At 42.4% G+C, this 17362-nt stretch overlaps 2 protein-coding genes across 2 annotated transcripts in view; one reads left to right on the top strand and one right to left on the bottom strand.

Moving 5' to 3' along the window:
* Positions 1–9058: 9058 nt before the first annotated feature.
* On the bottom strand, positions 9059–13499 carry drc2 (dynein regulatory complex subunit 2). The gene is made up of 9 exons (XM_081615701.1): positions 13220–13499; positions 12310–12496; positions 11726–11893; positions 11489–11658; positions 11128–11278; positions 10889–11047; positions 10400–10618; positions 10220–10327; positions 9059–9519 (listed from the first exon to the last, which is right to left on the bottom strand). Exons 2-9 carry the CDS (start codon positions 12436–12438, stop codon positions 9187–9189), a joined length of 1437 nt encoding a protein of 478 aa, XP_081471827.1. The 5' UTR covers positions 12439–12496; positions 13220–13499; the 3' UTR covers positions 9059–9186.
* A 1779-nt stretch (positions 13500–15278) lies between these two features.
* LOC108165901 (early growth response protein 1-like) overlaps positions 15279–17362 on the top strand; it is a 3267-nt gene continuing 1183 nt past the window's right edge. Inside the window, exons 1-2 of the mRNA XM_081615702.1 lie at positions 15279–16064; positions 17305–17362. The exon at positions 17305–17362 is cut by the window's right edge and continues 1183 nt beyond it. Coding sequence (XP_081471828.1) covers positions 15875–16064; positions 17305–17362 — 248 coding nt within the window. The 5' untranslated portion in view covers positions 15279–15874. The remainder of the gene's footprint in view (positions 16065–17304) is intronic.

The raw sequence follows: 17362 nt of genomic DNA, 5'->3' as shown, positions 1-17362 counted from the left end.
CCACAATAAAGGTACAATAAAGCTGATAAACAGGTGAAGAACCAAACACCACTTCTATTCTGCCTTTTCTCGCTCTGTGTTGACTTTACGGGATCTGTTGCCATGGCAACCGACAGACAACAGCTCAACGAGCAGATAGAGCAGAGATTACCGATCAGGGGAATCAACACCAAAAAACAAACATTTCCCACACAAAAAAGTAGCAAAAACACCAAAACATAACATTGGGTCTGTTACATTATGCTGTCAAGCTTAATGTCTATATTGTCAATATTAATAAGTTTTTGCCTGAGCACAGCGGTGGTTGATTAGCTGATTTAAACAGCAGCTCTACTGATGACTTGGTGGGCGGGTTGACCTGTTTTAGTGCTAACGGAACCAAAACACACCGAACTGCGCAGCACATGTTAAGGTTATCAAAGTCAATAGAAGGCTAGCAACAGTTAGCCTAGCATAACTGACCCACTGCTCACTTGTTCAATGTTTTCTTTAAGTTAAAACTTTTTCCTCACCTGTTAAATCTGAAGCCCTTGTTATCTAATTCATAGGGTTGAATTAACCGCGAAATATTGCGTCAATTTTTCAGATTCTTTGCGTGATTGTGGTATTTTCTGACCACCCATAATGTTGACTCAATGGACAGCAATGGCGCATGTGTGGCGCAAGATAAGTCACGTAATGTCCAGTCCAGTAATTTATATCCATCCTATCAATGCTGCTGCCTCGCGCTCTGTCCTTCTCTTGCACTTCCCGCTACTTAGCAGTAGGTGTCAGGTTACATTGTGTTGCATTCAATGTTGTCGGAAAAAAGATATTTGTGCGCTTAACGTCCGATTTCCCATAACTATTTATTAAATTCATAGTCGCCAGCTGGGGTGGCAACAGGGGTGGCAAGGCTCTCATTTAAGTAGATCCGCCCCTGTGTATGGGAACGACCAGCAGACCAGAGCCAGGCAGCTGAACAACTGATCCGCCTGTACGCACTGCTGTAACGCTGTCCTATTTGAGCTTTTCACAAGAAGCATACAAAAGTAATAAAACGAAATAACACGGAGACCTAAAGAAACACGCCCATATTTTTCTAAAGGCAACAACTTTGAACCTGAACAGTTACCTGAACTTGAACTCCCTACTTTTAAGCTATGAGGCTAGATTGGCTAGATTGGAGTTAGATTTGTTTCACAATTATTCAATCAAAAAAAAAAATAATGTCAAACAAAAAAAGTAGTATTCAATCAAAAAAAAAAATCATGTCAAACAAAAAAAAAATCTTAAAAACTTTTTAATCATAAATTTTTTTTTTATGAAACAAAAAATGCTTTAAAGAATTTTTTTTTGATTGAAGTCACTCATTTTTTGATTGAAACTTTTTTTTTTTTGGTTGAAACTTTTTTTTGGTGGAACTCGTTTTCTTGCTTATACAACTTTATTTGCTTTGGCGAAGCTTACATGAACATTGTGGGCGGGGGTTAAGGACGAGCGATGTAAGACATTTCCCTATTGGTTAACGCTGACTGAAGCGACAGACTCTGAGCTTTCTCTTCCCAGAACTTCTCCGCTATTTGCTTGCCGCTGTAACAGAAAGCAAATTGTAAGTAATCTTCACAATATTACATTGATTAACAGCTACTAAGTGTACATGCTTTATTCAGAGAATAAGGTCTTATGCAGCTTATGAGGACAGTTGCTACATCTTGTGTGCCGCGCTCCCGGTTTTTTAGTATATCAGGCTAGCTAATGTTAGCATCAGCTGAAGTGCTATAGGGTTGCCACAAAACCTGTATTTGGCTGTTTAAATGTTGCGTCCCGTATTGAACCAGTACGGAACGCGATTTGTTCCATATTTCTATAAATCCCATATAGACATGCTTTATTCCCTGTTACGTTAACGTTATTTCTCCATTTTTCATCCTCACTGCAGCTGGAGCTGGACTGGAGTTCTGTTTGGCTTTAGCGGCTTCTTGGATGGAGACATCGACTGAGCTAAAGCGGCTAACAACGCAACATTTTCCCTCTCCCATTATAAACTTTGCTTTTCTTCAGCATGGAAAATACTCCTACATTAGTCGCTCTGTTTGCTATTTTGACATCAATGCTTACCTGGTGGTCAATTGATCCTCTTAACCACTGAATGTATCAGAACCACCTGGACTGAGCTGGTTTCGTCAGAGGAAGCCAAGACTTCTTGGTAAAATGACTTCCCGTATTTTAAGGTAAAATTGCAACTTTATGATGCTAATATGACTGTTAAAAATACTTGTAACCTGGCCATAATGCTACATTGCACAACTCACAATCGAATAATAGAAATAAAGCCACTTTGTGAAAGTATTTTCTGTATTTTGTTTCAGAAAAGATATTGAGGGTGACTAAAATTAAATCTGTTATGAAAAAACTGTTCAGTCATATCATCCAGCCTTATTCAGTATATTATTTAATTATTTTACTAACTGCATATTACTTAATATTCAGATTTCTTTGCTGGTATTACTTGAAAGTGTTTCATTTTAATATCTCGCATGAACGCCGAATTACATGCAAATACCTCACATAATGTTACAACTGAGATTAGGGAAAAGGTTTGTAAAATGTAGAGTATTACATTTTATTGTAAGTCCAAATAGTATAACAAAATGAACACTGAAAATATATAATACACTTACCAGCAGTTACTCGGCTGTCAAACTTGCTTGTCTTTACTGGTGATGAAAACTTGTCACTCTGGAGGAGAGAGGAAGAGTGGCTCAGCCCAGTTCAGGATCACTGCAGTGTTAGGGTAGCTGCTTAAAGTCTGCAGGTAGATTTTTGCGTATCTGGTCCTCCGGTTTTCAGATCCTAACTGTAAATAAAAAGTTAGTCAATGTTGTAATGATCCAGCTGACTGTGGACGGGTGGTCACTGAACTGGTCAGTAAGGTGCAGGTGCTTGGATCCAAGGGAAAGGCAATTTAACAACAGGAAGGTCTCAAGGGGTCGATGGAGTGGACTTGATACGAGTTCCTCTCTGTCCTGGGTGAACATCATGGAGAGTCTCAATCATGGCTCAGAAACGCATCAAGAAGCTTTATGATGCAAACCTGAAAAAACAAAAATAAAAAAAAATATGAGTAAGTGATATTTACCTAGACAACATAATCAAAACCCAATAAGCCCTAAAGTCTTTTTAAGAGTTTTAACTGAAAATAAATTGACTATATCTCAGGAAGTTAAATGTTCAAGTGAAACAGTTACTGTATCACAATAAGAGAAAATGCAAAAATATTGCAGAGGTGTAACACTGAAGTTACTGAGAAAGAGTAAACTGAAATATTTAGTAAGTAGAAAATGCATGTTAAAATCTGAATACTTTTTTGAATGTAGCTGAAATCAATTTAAGCCTCCAGCAGACACAGGACAGTACGGCGATTATCTGTACTAAAAATAATGCAAAAAATGTAACATAGAAGAAGAGGTATTAGTTTTAAAACCAATAAATAAACTGACTTGGAGAAATATATGTAGCCAAACACATCTGGCCCCTAAAAGCAACACTTACTTCCCTACCTGGCCTTCTCTGACTCAACACTTGCTGGTCTCTCCATCCTCATGTTCTGATCCTCTCTAGCAGCTGGAGGAATCAATAAGACCTACAAGCCTGTCCTGCTTCAGCTGCACTCTGCTGGTCATACTGGAATGGGGAATTAGGAGAACACCAATTTATTTTAATATAACACAGCAAAAGGCATATTACATCTAATTCGGAATAAAACTAAGTACAAGACACATATACACCAAATAATAAAAAACACAGAAATTATGTGAATATCCTCCTTCGGCCTGTGACATACCAGCTTAGTTTTACATTTTACATCTGGAAGAAAATATATATATTTAAGAGTTACATTGCCTCCCCTCATCGACAACACTGATTATGTGCTTGGTAAATAAATAATCTGCACAGTCACTTGACGTGTGGTGCAGATTAACGTGGACCTAATAACATTGGTGCAATGATCTGCTGTTTTCCAATTTTAGCTTCAATGCTAGTTAATACACACACAAACACAACGCAACAGTTTTTAACACATATTTCCTCCAGTAGGCCTGTCACGATAACAAATTTTGCTGGACAATTAACTGTCTAAAAAAATTATTGCGATAAACGATAATAGTGTTTCAAGACCTTTTGACACTGATTTAATGGAAATGACTAATAATACATGCGATTTCCTGATAGATACACCTTATTTTCAAAAGAACACATAACACTGGAACTGATCAACTAAATAAAACCAAAAATAAAATGGATTCTCAGTCTCCATTAACAAAAAACATACATGAATAAAAACTAAACAACATAAAGTGAAAGTGGAAATAAATACTGCATTCAACCAAAAGAGTTCAGATTATAAAGTCTGTATACTATATTGGCCTTCAGTAGTCACTAGATTTAAATAGAGAAGAGGGGCACATCAGACTACCTAATGCAGTAGTTCACACTACACGATTTTTTGCCCCTATTTTCCCCTTATTACAATCTTATATCGTTGGCCGATCTAACCGATCATCCTGCAGTGTGTTATGGTAGATCTTCATAGCCGCTCCGATCTAAATCAGGGGTTTTCCCCGACTGGGAGCTTAAAGCTGAATGTGACAAGTAGCCGATCAGAAAGCGCGGATTCTCCTCGTGCTTTCTGAAGGGAAATTACGGAGGGGAATCCCAAACAGCTGAAACGGCGCAACCCGAAGTCCAGCGGACATTGGAGATGATATGTGGAAACAACATTAATGTTTATTCGTTTTGTGCAAAGAATGTAGAAATGATAAGGGGAGGAGTTGGAGCCAAATTGCTACCTCAGTTGATAAACCCGTAAGTTTTCAGCTGTTCTTCGTTAACGTGACATAAATAGGTTACAATGATTTTCATTCAGTAAGGACTTTACGCTGACTCTAGCCACATGCATCACAGGTAGATTCTAGTAAAGCATTGATTAATGCCTGATTTTAAAATTAGTTAGCTGGACTTGTAGACATTATTTTGTGCCCATGTGGCTGGACACCATACGGCACGACGAACCCGATCAAACCGTTATACCTAAGATTTCTGTCGGCTAATGTGTCTCTCAGGTTTCGAAAATGTACCAACAATCAGTGACAGTTCTAAGACGATGTAATGTGCGCTGGACTTTAGACTAAGGAAATGAGGAAGGGCGGGTCAGTGGAGAGTACCGGAGCTGAGCCTTTTTTAATTCAGTGTCATCAACAGAAAGAAAAAAGGCCGGAAGAGACGATAACGACGATAATTAAAATGAGATCGATAGGTTTAATTTATCGTCCGATTAATTGATTTATCGTTTATCGCCTATCCTCCAGATATATTTGGTATTTTCCACGCTTAATGCCACTCGACAGAGCTGCAAAGGTTAACGAATTCAACATAAAGACAGGCGAATATAGAGCTTCGGAGCGTGACGTCACTGCTCTAGTCGAAGGGTTATCAGCGCCATCTTTGTTGCCACCGACAAAAACGACTGTCTCACAGATATTTTAGCTATGGCACAAACTTGCTGCGTTATTGCGTGTAATGTCTGATCACACGACCGAAAAGGTAAAAAGATGGAAAACGGACTTTCGTTTCACTATTTTGCTGATTGGAAAGAACGCGAGCTATCGGAGCTAACAAAAAGAAGACGAATGTCCTGGTATCAGCGGTTGAGTCATCCTGATATTTACCTTCTCCAACATCCCCAGATGCCTACACGTTTCTTCCAGACATTTCCATTCTGGTGAGTGTCTAAATTTGCTTTGTTGATGTGTCATAATTTTTTGCTATGATTTTGTCTGAGTGTTACGTTCAGTTTATGTTGAGTTCATTTAAGTGGATCAACCTTGCTTAGGTCGAGCTAATATTGTTTAGGTAGCATAGTCCGAGTTTTGTCAGTGGACATCGAGGTTATTACATTATTGTGAAGTAAACTATTTTACTAGTGTTATCAAATTTACAGTATTTATACTGATATGTGTTCTGATATGTCCTCTTAAAGGCAAACCGACGTATGAAATGGATGAGCTCAATCCAGACTGGGTTCCAGTGCTGAATATGGGTCACTGCGAGGTAAACGCCACAACGTCGGACCGACATGGGCGTCAATTAAAGAGGTGGTACAGCAAGACCATCAACAAGTGGGGAAGCGAGTAATAGAGACTGTTTTTATTATTTACCCCAGAAGAGGCTGTAGATGAGGAGCAAGTTGGAGAGGCTGACGAGGAAACGCCAGGAGAGGAGCTCAGCAAGGCTGCAGAAATATGTGTACAGTGGGACCGGTCCACGGACTGGTACTGGTCCACGGGGGTTGGGGACCACTGGTCTAGTAGAATAATTTCACTCAGATTTTGAGTTAATGGTTCACACAATTTGGAAGCTATTGAAGAAAACATTTAATATTATTTCAAATATTGAATATGACTTAAACATTTTATAGAGGATAGTGTGCCTCGTTTAATAGCATGAATTACCACTTTTTTGTATTAGTTGGTCACAAGACAAGACATTTATTTACAGGAGTGTTCGGAAATTGACGGTCCCTATGTGAACCTCCGAGCGCTTTAGGAGGCATCTGTAGAGAACGGCTGGCCGAAATTAGCGTTCATAAATCGGATCAACCTTGAGCTGAAAGTCCCTTACTCCACGGAAGGCGAATATCCAGTATCCAATTTGCAAAACAACTTCGCTGCGGTCGTTAATACAATAAAAACACAGGTGTTCTGACTAGTTTGTTTTGCAAACTAGTCAGAACTAGTTTGCAAAACTAGTTCTGACTAGTCTGACTAGCCATGTTTGTGGGCTGCAAACATGGCGGCAAGCGACGTAAATGTCATGCGCTGTGACGTCAGCTCCAAAGCTCTATTACACAAGCCACATTTATGAACTTTACCTAGTGCTAACATTAGCTAGCACAATATGCTACCGGGGAACGCAGCAGACAAAATATGTGACTGTCGTCATAAGTTGTGTAATATTTCTTCTTTGAAACAAGGTGGACACTTTAGTAGCTGCTTAACGGTGCAATTTTGTGAAGATTACTTACCATTCACATTCTGTCTCCCGTCACCGAAGTCCTGCAGTTCGGGACAGAGTTCTGAGATCTCAGGGAGTCATCCGCTTTAGTCAGCGCTAACCAATGGACCTTACCAAGCACCGCCCAGTAACGCCCCTCGACAGTCCCACGTGACTGCATTGCTCACAAATAAAGCCTCACGGGACTTAGTTTCTCTGTCTAAAGATGGCATATTTTGTTTCAACTGACTCTCTACAGAGTATTTCTGAAGCGATTAGTGTTGGATTTCTGCCGGATTTTCAAAAAATATCAGCCACGACAATAGACAGAGGAACCAACAAGTTCATATCATCTTTTTTGGACGACATCAAGGTGTTTGAGCCAAGGGATGCCTCCAATATTGTGCGAGTCACAGCTAAATGCTACCGATCGATGAGGAAAACAGCAGATCCTCAGACCCTCCGCATAAATATAGCTGTGGACAAGATCACTGATGCCTAATGTTTCTTGTAAGGTAACTTTATTTCATGGTTTAGAGGGTTACTTTTGAAATGACTGATTTCTGTGTGCCTAGGCCTGATACTTGGTACTCGGTGCTAGCGTGGCTAACACGATTACAGTTTAGTAAAATGCCTTTTCATGTGAAATAAAATCTTTAATGTATGTCAGATATGGTACACATTGCATATTGATCTGTTCAGCTAACGTAAAGCTGTAACAGATAGGCTTCAGGATGTAGAAGTTGTATTGGTACTGCCATTATGCTGTACTTGGCTAAAAGGTTTTCAAAATGGATGTGTTTATTATTTACTTTATTTTTTTCATTTACTAAACACAAAGAAAGCAAAGCAATAATACTTACGCCAGCAGACAATCCTTTGTTATTATTGATCCTACTGGTTGAGCTGCAAATGCCGTCGTGCACAAGCTTTGATCCAAGCAAGGCTTTCCGTTTCAGATTTTGGAAATCTGTGAATTTTAGTTCCACAAACACTATCAGGATACCTGACATCGCCTGTACAGATACCCCACTGACGGAGAACCATTTTTTTTCGAGTCCTGACACAAAAACTTTCTGTCGGTCTGTTAGTCCACAATGTACATTAGCATGAGTTTGTGAGACGGTAAGTCACGTGATAGCTGCGCAGTGACGTCAAATGGGCATTAGCCAATGAAACGCAGACCCTGTGGTAAGGTCCATCGGAACACGTCTTACATTGCTCGTCCTTAAGCCCCACCCAGAATGTTCATGTAAGCTTTGCCAAAGCAAATAATGTTGCATAAGCAAGAAAAGGAGTTCAACCAAAAAACGGGAGCTTAAAAAAGACCCCAGACTCAACCAAAAAAAAGTTTCAACCCAAAAAAAAAGTTTCAATCAAAAAATTTGTGACTTCAATCAAAAAACTAAAAATCTTTAAAAAAAATTTTGTTTAGTAAAAAATTATTTTTATGATTAAAAAGTGTTTAAGATTTTTTTTTGTTTGACATGATTTTTTGATTGAATAGTTTTGATTGAGTAGTTTCCCGCTAAAACGTGAAGAAAGCGACAACTTTGCCGAAACGAATTGTTTGAGCTTTCACGGTGTCCGTAGTTCCCTACGCACGTGCTTTCTTAGTGCTCAGCACGAGCACGCGCGTATTTTGCCGCATGGGAGGGGCGGAGCGGCAAGAAGACGCAGGGGGAACCGTATCTGATGGGGAAATGCGGATTGACGTAACACCGGAAATGACCGAGCGGCTTTTCCCCGAACACGGAAGCTCATGTGCAAAGAGCCAATTTGCATGCTCTCTCCGTGGCTGCACCAGTTCTCTCTGGGTATTCTGGCTTCCTCCCAGTCAGGGAAGTCAGGTTGCTGGATCTCTCTAATCTCTAATGAAATAAAGCATTTTTTAATTTTAATTCAAGCAGCCAGTGATGGTCCAAAATTCACTTGTGTCTCTGGAAATATTATCACATGTAGAAAGCTTTATAGTAAATAAATCAGTCGTTAATGAGGAAGAACGAACCCGAGTAGCAGAACATTTCATTCAACATTTTATTTTTAACCTGTCCTGCCTCAGACCGTAACTGACCAGTCACCAGGCTAGAGCTTGTTGTTGAGGTCTTTGCTGTTCTGGAGAGTTCTACAGGGACCGTTTGGACCTGGCCTTCAGCTCCAGCTGTCCACCAGGTACTTAGCGACATGCGCAGCCTCCAGGATGTTGTGGTGCATGTCGCCGGCGGCGCGGCCGGACTTGACCGGCGGCTGCAGAGCCGGCAGCGGGGTGTGGCGTCCGTCAAGGATGTCATCACGGTGATCCAGCAGGACCTGCAGGTGCTGGTTCTCCTGCTTCAGAATCTGGTTCTGCTTCCTCAGAGCCTCCCGGTGCAGCAGGGTGGAGTTGAGGAGCTGCTGCAGATCCTGCAGCTCCTTCAGCTGCTGCTTCTCCTGCAACTGCTGCAGCTCCTTTAGCTGCTGCAGGTCCTGCAGCTCTAGGACCTCCTGCATCCAGAAACAGAACCGGGTTGGACCTTAGCGCCGCGCTTGACACTGTTGACCACTGTTGGAGAGTTGGGTAGGACTCTCCAGTCCAGAACTGGACTGGTTTGAATCTTTCATAAAGGACAGGGATTTCTTTGTTTCAAGAGGAAACTTATTAGATAGATAAATAGAAACTTTATTAACCCCTTTGGGATTTTCCCTCAGGGAAATTGTAGATTTTTAAATAAAAATGATCGGAGCAGACAGAAGTCACATGTGGGGTTCCCCAAAGTTCCATCCTACGACTCCTCTTATTTAATATCTATATTAAATATATATATTGAATATTTAATATATGTTATGACCTGACTCAGGTATATTAACAATCAGATCAGCTACCATAATTATGCAAATGATACAGAGCTCTACATTATGATGTCACCAGGTGACCTTTGACCCCATCCAATCATTGAACAGATGCAGAGAACAGATAAATGTGTGGATGTGCCAAAACTCTCCACATGAACAGAAACTGAAGTTATTATCTTTGGACCTAAAGAGGAATGATCTAGCGTTATAGATCTAGAGTCAACGCACAGCTTCAGTTATTACAGCTGGAAACTAGAGATCAGGCTGAACAATAGGTGTAGTGATGAACTCTGACTTGAACCTTGTTGCTGAACCTAATAATCTTGCCATGTTTCGGTCCGGTTTGCCGTACCTGCTCCTCTGTGCAGGTCCTCTGTTGGTCCTCCGATGTTCCTGGCATGATCTCCTGCTGTTTCTTCATCTTGCGGCAAAGCTCTGAGACTCGCAGGACCTTCTCGCCCTGAAGCAGCACAGCAGAGGGGGATCAGCAGAGTCTCAGGTGAGGCGTGGGGCTCGGTCAGTGTGCTCTCACCTTGGTGATGATGGCCTGTAGGTTTTTGGTGGCGGTGGCGCCCTGGATGCTGAGGATGGCGAGCTTCTTTCTGGCGTCCTGGCGATCTCGTGCCAGCTGCTCCTGGAGCTGTCGACACTTCTGGTTGATCTTGTTTGTGGTGAAGTCCCAGTTCTGCTGCATCAGATCCCTCTCAGCCTGACAGGAAAAGATCTGCTGCCTCAGCTTGATGGCTTTGCCCTGTTGGAGGAGATCAGAGGCTCAGAACCAACTTTAACCATCCAGACGACTCAGAACATTAAAGGGATCTGCGACAGGTTGAGCAGGTTGGCCTAAATAGGTTTCCTAAAATTTGTTTGTGATGCATATAAACTGATAATTACTTTAAAAATGATGTATCTTACTATATTTTTCACATATGGAAATCACCATTTCAGAGAATCTACCAACCTCCCGAACACTTACCAACCCTCCGAAAACGTCTACAAACTTTCCAGTTCATCTACAAACCTTCAGCCTCTTGACATTCCTCAGCTCGAGGCTGATATCATGCTGCTGTCTGGCGATCTTCTGGTCCAGCTCAATCAGGCTGTTTCTGGTCTTCTGCAGAATGTCACGGTTCAGAGCAGATCCGTCCGGCTGGTTCTTCACTTCGGTCCTCAGAGCGTCCTGTGGTCAGAGACAGTAGGCAGAGCTGAGACACACCCCAGGGCCAGGTGGGAGGACAGGAAAGTGTCCCTGCTCGGTACCAGGTCCTGGTGTGCGTTCTTGTACACATCCACGACTTCGTGTTGGACCTTCTGGAGGTACTCGGACATGGCCTTGTCATGCATCTGGGCAGGCAGGTACAAGTCCACCAGACCCAGGTTCTGCTGTCGGAAGTCGTCCAGCGCCTTCACCCTGCAGACACCAGACACGGTTCAGAACCGACCGGTCCAACAGATCACCGCCTAACCTGCAGAACCCAAAAATCTCCTAAACAGAACCTGTCTGGCAACACGAAGTAGGTTGAATGATCTCAACAAGCTCTGAAGAAATCGAAGCATGAAAACCTGCTCAGCAGAAAAACATGGTAGTGGTGGCAGCATGGTGTGGGCCTGTGTGACCTACTCCTGGTTGAAGCACATGGTGTTGAGGGCCCGCAGGCTGCTCTCCCACCGCCGATGCAGACATTTCAGGTGCTTCTCCTGCAGCTCCCACAGGTACTCCACGTGCTGCAGGTGGCAGCTCTGCACACGGTCCGCCTGAGACTGCCCTTGCTGCAGCTCCCGCATCATTTTCTGCAGCACAAACAGAGTCCCAGTGAGAAGGTAGGGCCGCCAGGCACACTTGCAGGAAGCTCCTCACCTGGATGATGAAGTTCAGCTCCTCCAGCTTCCTGTCAGACGTCTGCTGGTGCACCGCAGCCTCGGCGAGCAGCTCGCTGTCCCGAGTCTGCCGCAGGACCTTCCTCCAGCTCTCTGTCAGCTTCAGCAGGTTCACGGCCGTGTTCTTCTGCTCCTTCTGGAGCTTCTCCTGGTTCAGTACAGAAGCGGATCAGAACCTGCCACTCTGTTTCTTATAATAAGTGATGGACTTTCTGCTGCTAATCAATTATTAGCAGGTACATTTAGCGTTTAATCATTAGCTTCCACTAAACACCAATGTCATATAGCCCTTTAGAATGAGCTTTCACTAAGTACCATGTTGCTACAGCGATTTAACATTAGCTTACACTAAGTACCATGTTGTTATAGCACTTTAACATTAGTTTACACTAAGTACCATGTTGTTATAGCACTTTAGAGTTAGTGTAACTAACATTTTCGTTAGTGGTGTCCACCACTGGCTGTAATCTGCTGTAATCGCTGATCTAAACATTTTCCTTTTCCAGTTTGCAACCTGGACCTGGATGAATTGTTTCATGCTAATGCTGCTCCAGGTGATATTACCTTCAGGTACAGCATGAGCGTCTCCTCCTTCTTCTTGACCATCTCTTCCTCTGCCTGAGCTCTCTGCTGCATCTGCAGGAGTTTCTCCTCCTCCGTCAGCGGCTCTCTTTTCCCTCTTTTCTTCGGCATGACTCCCCCTCCTGCTGCTGCCGCAGCTTCACAACCTTCTGGGTTTGATCTCCTAAAACTGGGAACAGCAACAACTCAGCAGAACTTCAAGTGTTTCAGTTCTCACTTTGGTCATCTCCTCCAGGCTCTTCAGCTGATCACACTTCTTCCTTCCACCAAACTTTACATTAACATGTGTGGATGCAGCTCTTTTATCATGACAGTGGTGCCCAAACTTTTGGTGAAAGCAGTTTGGCCCACAAAAATTTTATATTTTTTTCCAACATTTTTAAAACTAGGTTTTGTGCCTGATTTAATTTCTTCTCAATAATAAACTAAAAAAGCAAACAATTTGATTAATAAGTAGTAATCTAATTTTTGTCCATATTGTGATGTGTATATATATATTTATTTATTTTTTCTTTTTTTAAGTTATTTATCTGTAAGGAACATATCCTTTAAAGATGAAAAAAATGACCATTTGCATCAGCCTCCTATGCCTGCAGGTCAGAGTTACACCTTGAGGAGGCCGCAAATGGCCCGTGGGCCGCATGTTGAACACCCCTAGGTCAGTGTCATTGACTGTCTGCTGGACAAATGTCAATCCAGCAGTTTTAAGTTTGACTGTGTTCCCGTAACTGAACATTTCTATATTTAAGGGAAGTAAATTTATGAAACAAATCACTCTGCGTGGATTAGCGGAGAGCTCCAACCTTTAAACTGAAATAATTCAACCTTCCGCTGAGTGACGTCATTCAGACGCACCTGTAACTGCTGAGATGGTCCCCCAGGTGAGCCTTACCTGTCCTATTGAGACCGTCCGCTGAGCAGATCCAGGTTTTCCTGTAAGGTTCAGGTCGCTGTAGCTCTTTTGTGTTGGTACTGTGTCACCATAGCAACCAAGTCAACCCCAAGTCACGTGACGACAAAAAAAAAAAATTAGAAGCAGGGAAAGCGGCATGTTTACTCTTGAATTTACCCAACCATACTAAAGGCGCTTTCGCACTGCACGGAACGGTACGAAACGGAACGGTTCTGAGCATGTTCGCATTACAACTTGCGACCGATCCCACCCGGCCCCATGGAACCACAAGAGCTGTCGTTCCAATCGTGCCGGTCAAGCGGTTCTGCTTAGAACCAACAGCTGATTGGCCGCTGGTTGTTATGGAGTCAGACGTTGATTTTCCGCTGACAGCTGGCTCTCACAAACTGTATTTTATTTTGTAAAGAGTGCTCTTTTCAATATGTTTGTTATTAGTTTTAATTAGCAGTGGAATCGTCTCAATATAGTGCAATCACCTGGTCTAATTATGAGGGCGTTTTTTTCTCCTCCGCTTACTCGCTGATGAACGAGCACAGCCGGCCGCTACATCGAAACCATTGTTAAGTTTCAAAAATAATGACGTCCGGTACCGCTTCGATGGCGCCCTCAGTGTAATGCGAACACAACAGGGCTGGAACCGTTCCGTACCGTACCGTTCCGTGCAGTGCGCAAGCGGCTCAAGACCCAACAGGTCTGCTGGGAGCCAACAGGTGATTCTGAAGTCATGACCCATGCAGAGCCGTGGGAGCCATGTTTGCTCAGCGGACGTCCATCTATCCATTTTCTTGCATCCTTGTCCTATCTCCAGCTAGCGTACCGGGCGAGAGGCGGGGTCACCCTGGACATGTCGCCAGTCCGTCACGGGGCAACACAGAGACACACAGGACAAACAACCATGCGCACACACTCACACCTAGGGGCAATTTGGAGAAGCCAATTAACCTGACAGTCATGTTTTTGGACTGTGGGAGGAAACCGGAGTACCCGGAGAAAACCCACGCATGCACAGTTAGAACATGCAAACTCCATGCAGAAAGACCGGGGCCGGGAATCGAACCCAGAACCTTCTTGCTGCAAGGCAACAGCTCTGCTCAGCGGACGTATGAAAGAAAAAAAGGAGTATATTTCCGCCAAAAAAAAAGGGGAATTTTGAGATTAATCTCAGAAATCTTCTAGAGAAAATGTCAAATTTCTGACTACCAAATAACAATTAGATATAAAAAACAAACAAACATTTTGATACTAATTTCAGAAATTTTCTGGAAAAAACAAGGACTTTACTAAACTCCAATACTTGAAAATGTTATAAAAATAACAAGTCTGAAATGTTTAGATTAATGTCAGAAATGTTATAGAAAAAAATAAATTTCTGAGCTAAGAAAAAAATCTAAATTAAAAAAACTAAATAAATAAATAAATCTGAGATTAGTCCAAGAAAATTTCTAGGAAAAAACAACAACATTTCTGCATCTGAAAGTTTAACAAACTGCTAGAAAATTTTTTTTAAGATTAATTTCTGAAATTTTCTAGAAAATACAAGTAAGCCCCCTAAATTGAAATGATAAAGAGATCTGACATTTTGAGATTAAACAGAGAAATTTACTAGAAAAAAATCGGAGCTATAAACATTGAAAGTTTGCGAGAAAAAGAAAAGTTTTAATATTCAAGTTGAGGTTGTTTTTATTTTCCTTTCAACATGACATCGGAGAGGCAGTGCAGCATGAAAGCATATTACGCAACAGTATTCAATATCCAGGAAACCACCTGGATAAACTATAAATGAATATAAACAGGAGAATAAAACATATACGTTAGTTTCATCTGTGAACTCTGTTGTTATTTCCCAGAATCTTCAGCTCCAGACGCGGGGTCACACTGGGAACCTCTCATCCAGATGACTGACTCTCACAACCCGGCTCTGGAAGCTTTTATTCTGAAAAGCGGCCAGACACTCAGGTATTTATATATTTTTTTATCAGCAGCTGGGCTGCAGGATGGCTCTGGCTCTCAGATCAACGGTCTGACAGGAAAACTCCCAAATAAGGCTCGAGGAAGTCGTGACGTCGCTGGAATATCTCCACGTGACGTCGAGCCTGGAGAAAACAAGATGTGACGTGTCTACGGGGTTTCCGGCCATGGCGGCGGACTGTACGCTACCTGCACTACGCTCTGGGTTCAGTCCGTCATCCGGGCTCGGGTCTGAACGGAACCAGGGCGTTCGCGGTCCGAAAAGTGCAGCACAAACAGCGCAGCAGCACCCGGAAACTAGGCCTCCGAGTTTCCCGGTGTGCCCATATATGGGCTTCCTCCCTCCATATTTGGGAACATACGTCACGAAGGAGACTTTATAAAGCCGGGAATCCTCATTCAGGTTCCGACAGAAGTTAAGCTGAGGTTGAGGGCGGTCGGAACAAAAACGCCTGATGTAATTTAAGTCCGGAGGTGATTAACAAACACCCGTGCACACCCGGAACCAGAACCAGCCACCCTCCAGCCTTGGATTCCTCCGAGCACCACCGAACCCAGCCGCAGCTCCTGCCCCGCCAGAGCGCCTCTTCGCCGGGCTCATCCGCCGACTCCGACCCGCCGCAGGACCGGAGCTCCACCGCTTATTCCTCCTCCTCCTCCAGAGAGATGGCGGCCACCAAAGCGGAGCTGCTGCTGTCCGCACTCCAGATCTCCGAGCCGCTTTTCGGACACCCGGCGCCGCCGTCCCCGCTGGACGGATACCCGAAGCTGGAGGAGCTGCAGATGCTGCTGCACAACGCCGCGTCTGCAGTCGAGGCGGCCGGGCTATTGAGCGCGGAGCCCAGCGAGTTCACAGGTGAGCAACCAAAACAAACTGCACAACTAAACTAAACAACTAAATAAAACAAGAAAAACACAACAAATATCAATTAAATGTTTAATGAAGAAACTCTGCAGAGGCCTCATCTGTTTTTTATGAAGGTCTTTTTATCATGAAATAAAACCCAAAAATGAACTTTTTTTGAACTGCTAAGCGTGAAAAGAGTTTGTGCATACTTGTCCCAATAAGTTATAAATTCATTTCATCACCTAAAACGAGCTCATTAATTTCCTTTTGCATGATTTCCTTTTATTTTTCTTTACCAGAAATTGGATGATACAAGTTTTCACTCTGGTACTTTGGTCTGAATGTTGGCATTTTATTTATTGTTTCTGTTGTTTTATTTATTTTGGATACTTAAAATGTGTCCAGTTCCCATGTTAAATGTTCATTCTAGGGTTTAATGATTTTTGAGAATGTGCTTTTTGCATTACTATGCCATTAATGTTATGTTATTGGAAATGGCTTCAAAACAACAATAGCATAATTTATAGAAAAAACTTCTGGATGATTTATCATCCAGCTACATTTGTTATTGAGACAGACCTAGGTCTGCATGTTTGAAACAAAATGTGTACAAAAACGGCACTAATTTAAAGCAATATCTGGCTGTTCTAGCAGACTTTTATGACGGGGTGTCCAAAGTGTAGGACAGGGGGCCATTTGTGACCCTCAGAATAATATTAGGTGGGACAATTCACGAATAGCCTAAATTTAGAATTTAAAAAATATAGAAAAAGTCTGAAAATTACCAGAAAATGGTTTGCTGTCTTTTGTTTTAAATCTGTCAAATTTATTTTTGAAATTATAAAAGTAAAAGAATACTAAATGTTTGGTGCCTCCAGCATTAGCTTGACATTTTTTGCCCCCATGCTAAAAGTCTTTTACACCACTGATGTATGGAAACCTGCTGGTGGAAAAATTTCCTTCGATTCGACGAAAGTTGCTTTTTGCATCATGGTATATTGATAAAGCGGCTTAAGAGCTGCAGCAAAGTGCTAAATATCAGTAATAAGATAAAGTGACAAAGCTGTTCCTGAACTAAATAAAGCGATGTCAAACGGGTAAAAGGCTAACAAGTAAAAATAAGTTTTCAGTGTAAAGATGGACAGTGATATTTGTGAAAATGTGTTAGAGCTGAGATTAAAACACGATGTTCTGATATGAGCCAATCAGATGTGAGGATGTGCCTGACCTGTTTGTGTTGCTCCCTCAGATTCGCTGTGTGACCTCAGTGACCTTCAGAGCCTGCCTCCCTTGACCCCCCGCCTCGC

Source organism: Poecilia reticulata, chromosome 14 (genome assembly GCF_904066995.2).
Source record: "Poecilia reticulata chromosome 14, P_reticulata-male-v2, whole genome shotgun sequence".
Classification (NCBI taxonomy): domain Eukaryota; kingdom Metazoa; phylum Chordata; class Actinopteri; order Cyprinodontiformes; family Poeciliidae; genus Poecilia; species Poecilia reticulata.
Note: the sequence above shows the minus strand (reverse complement) of the source record. Positions and strands in the feature narration are given on the sequence as shown.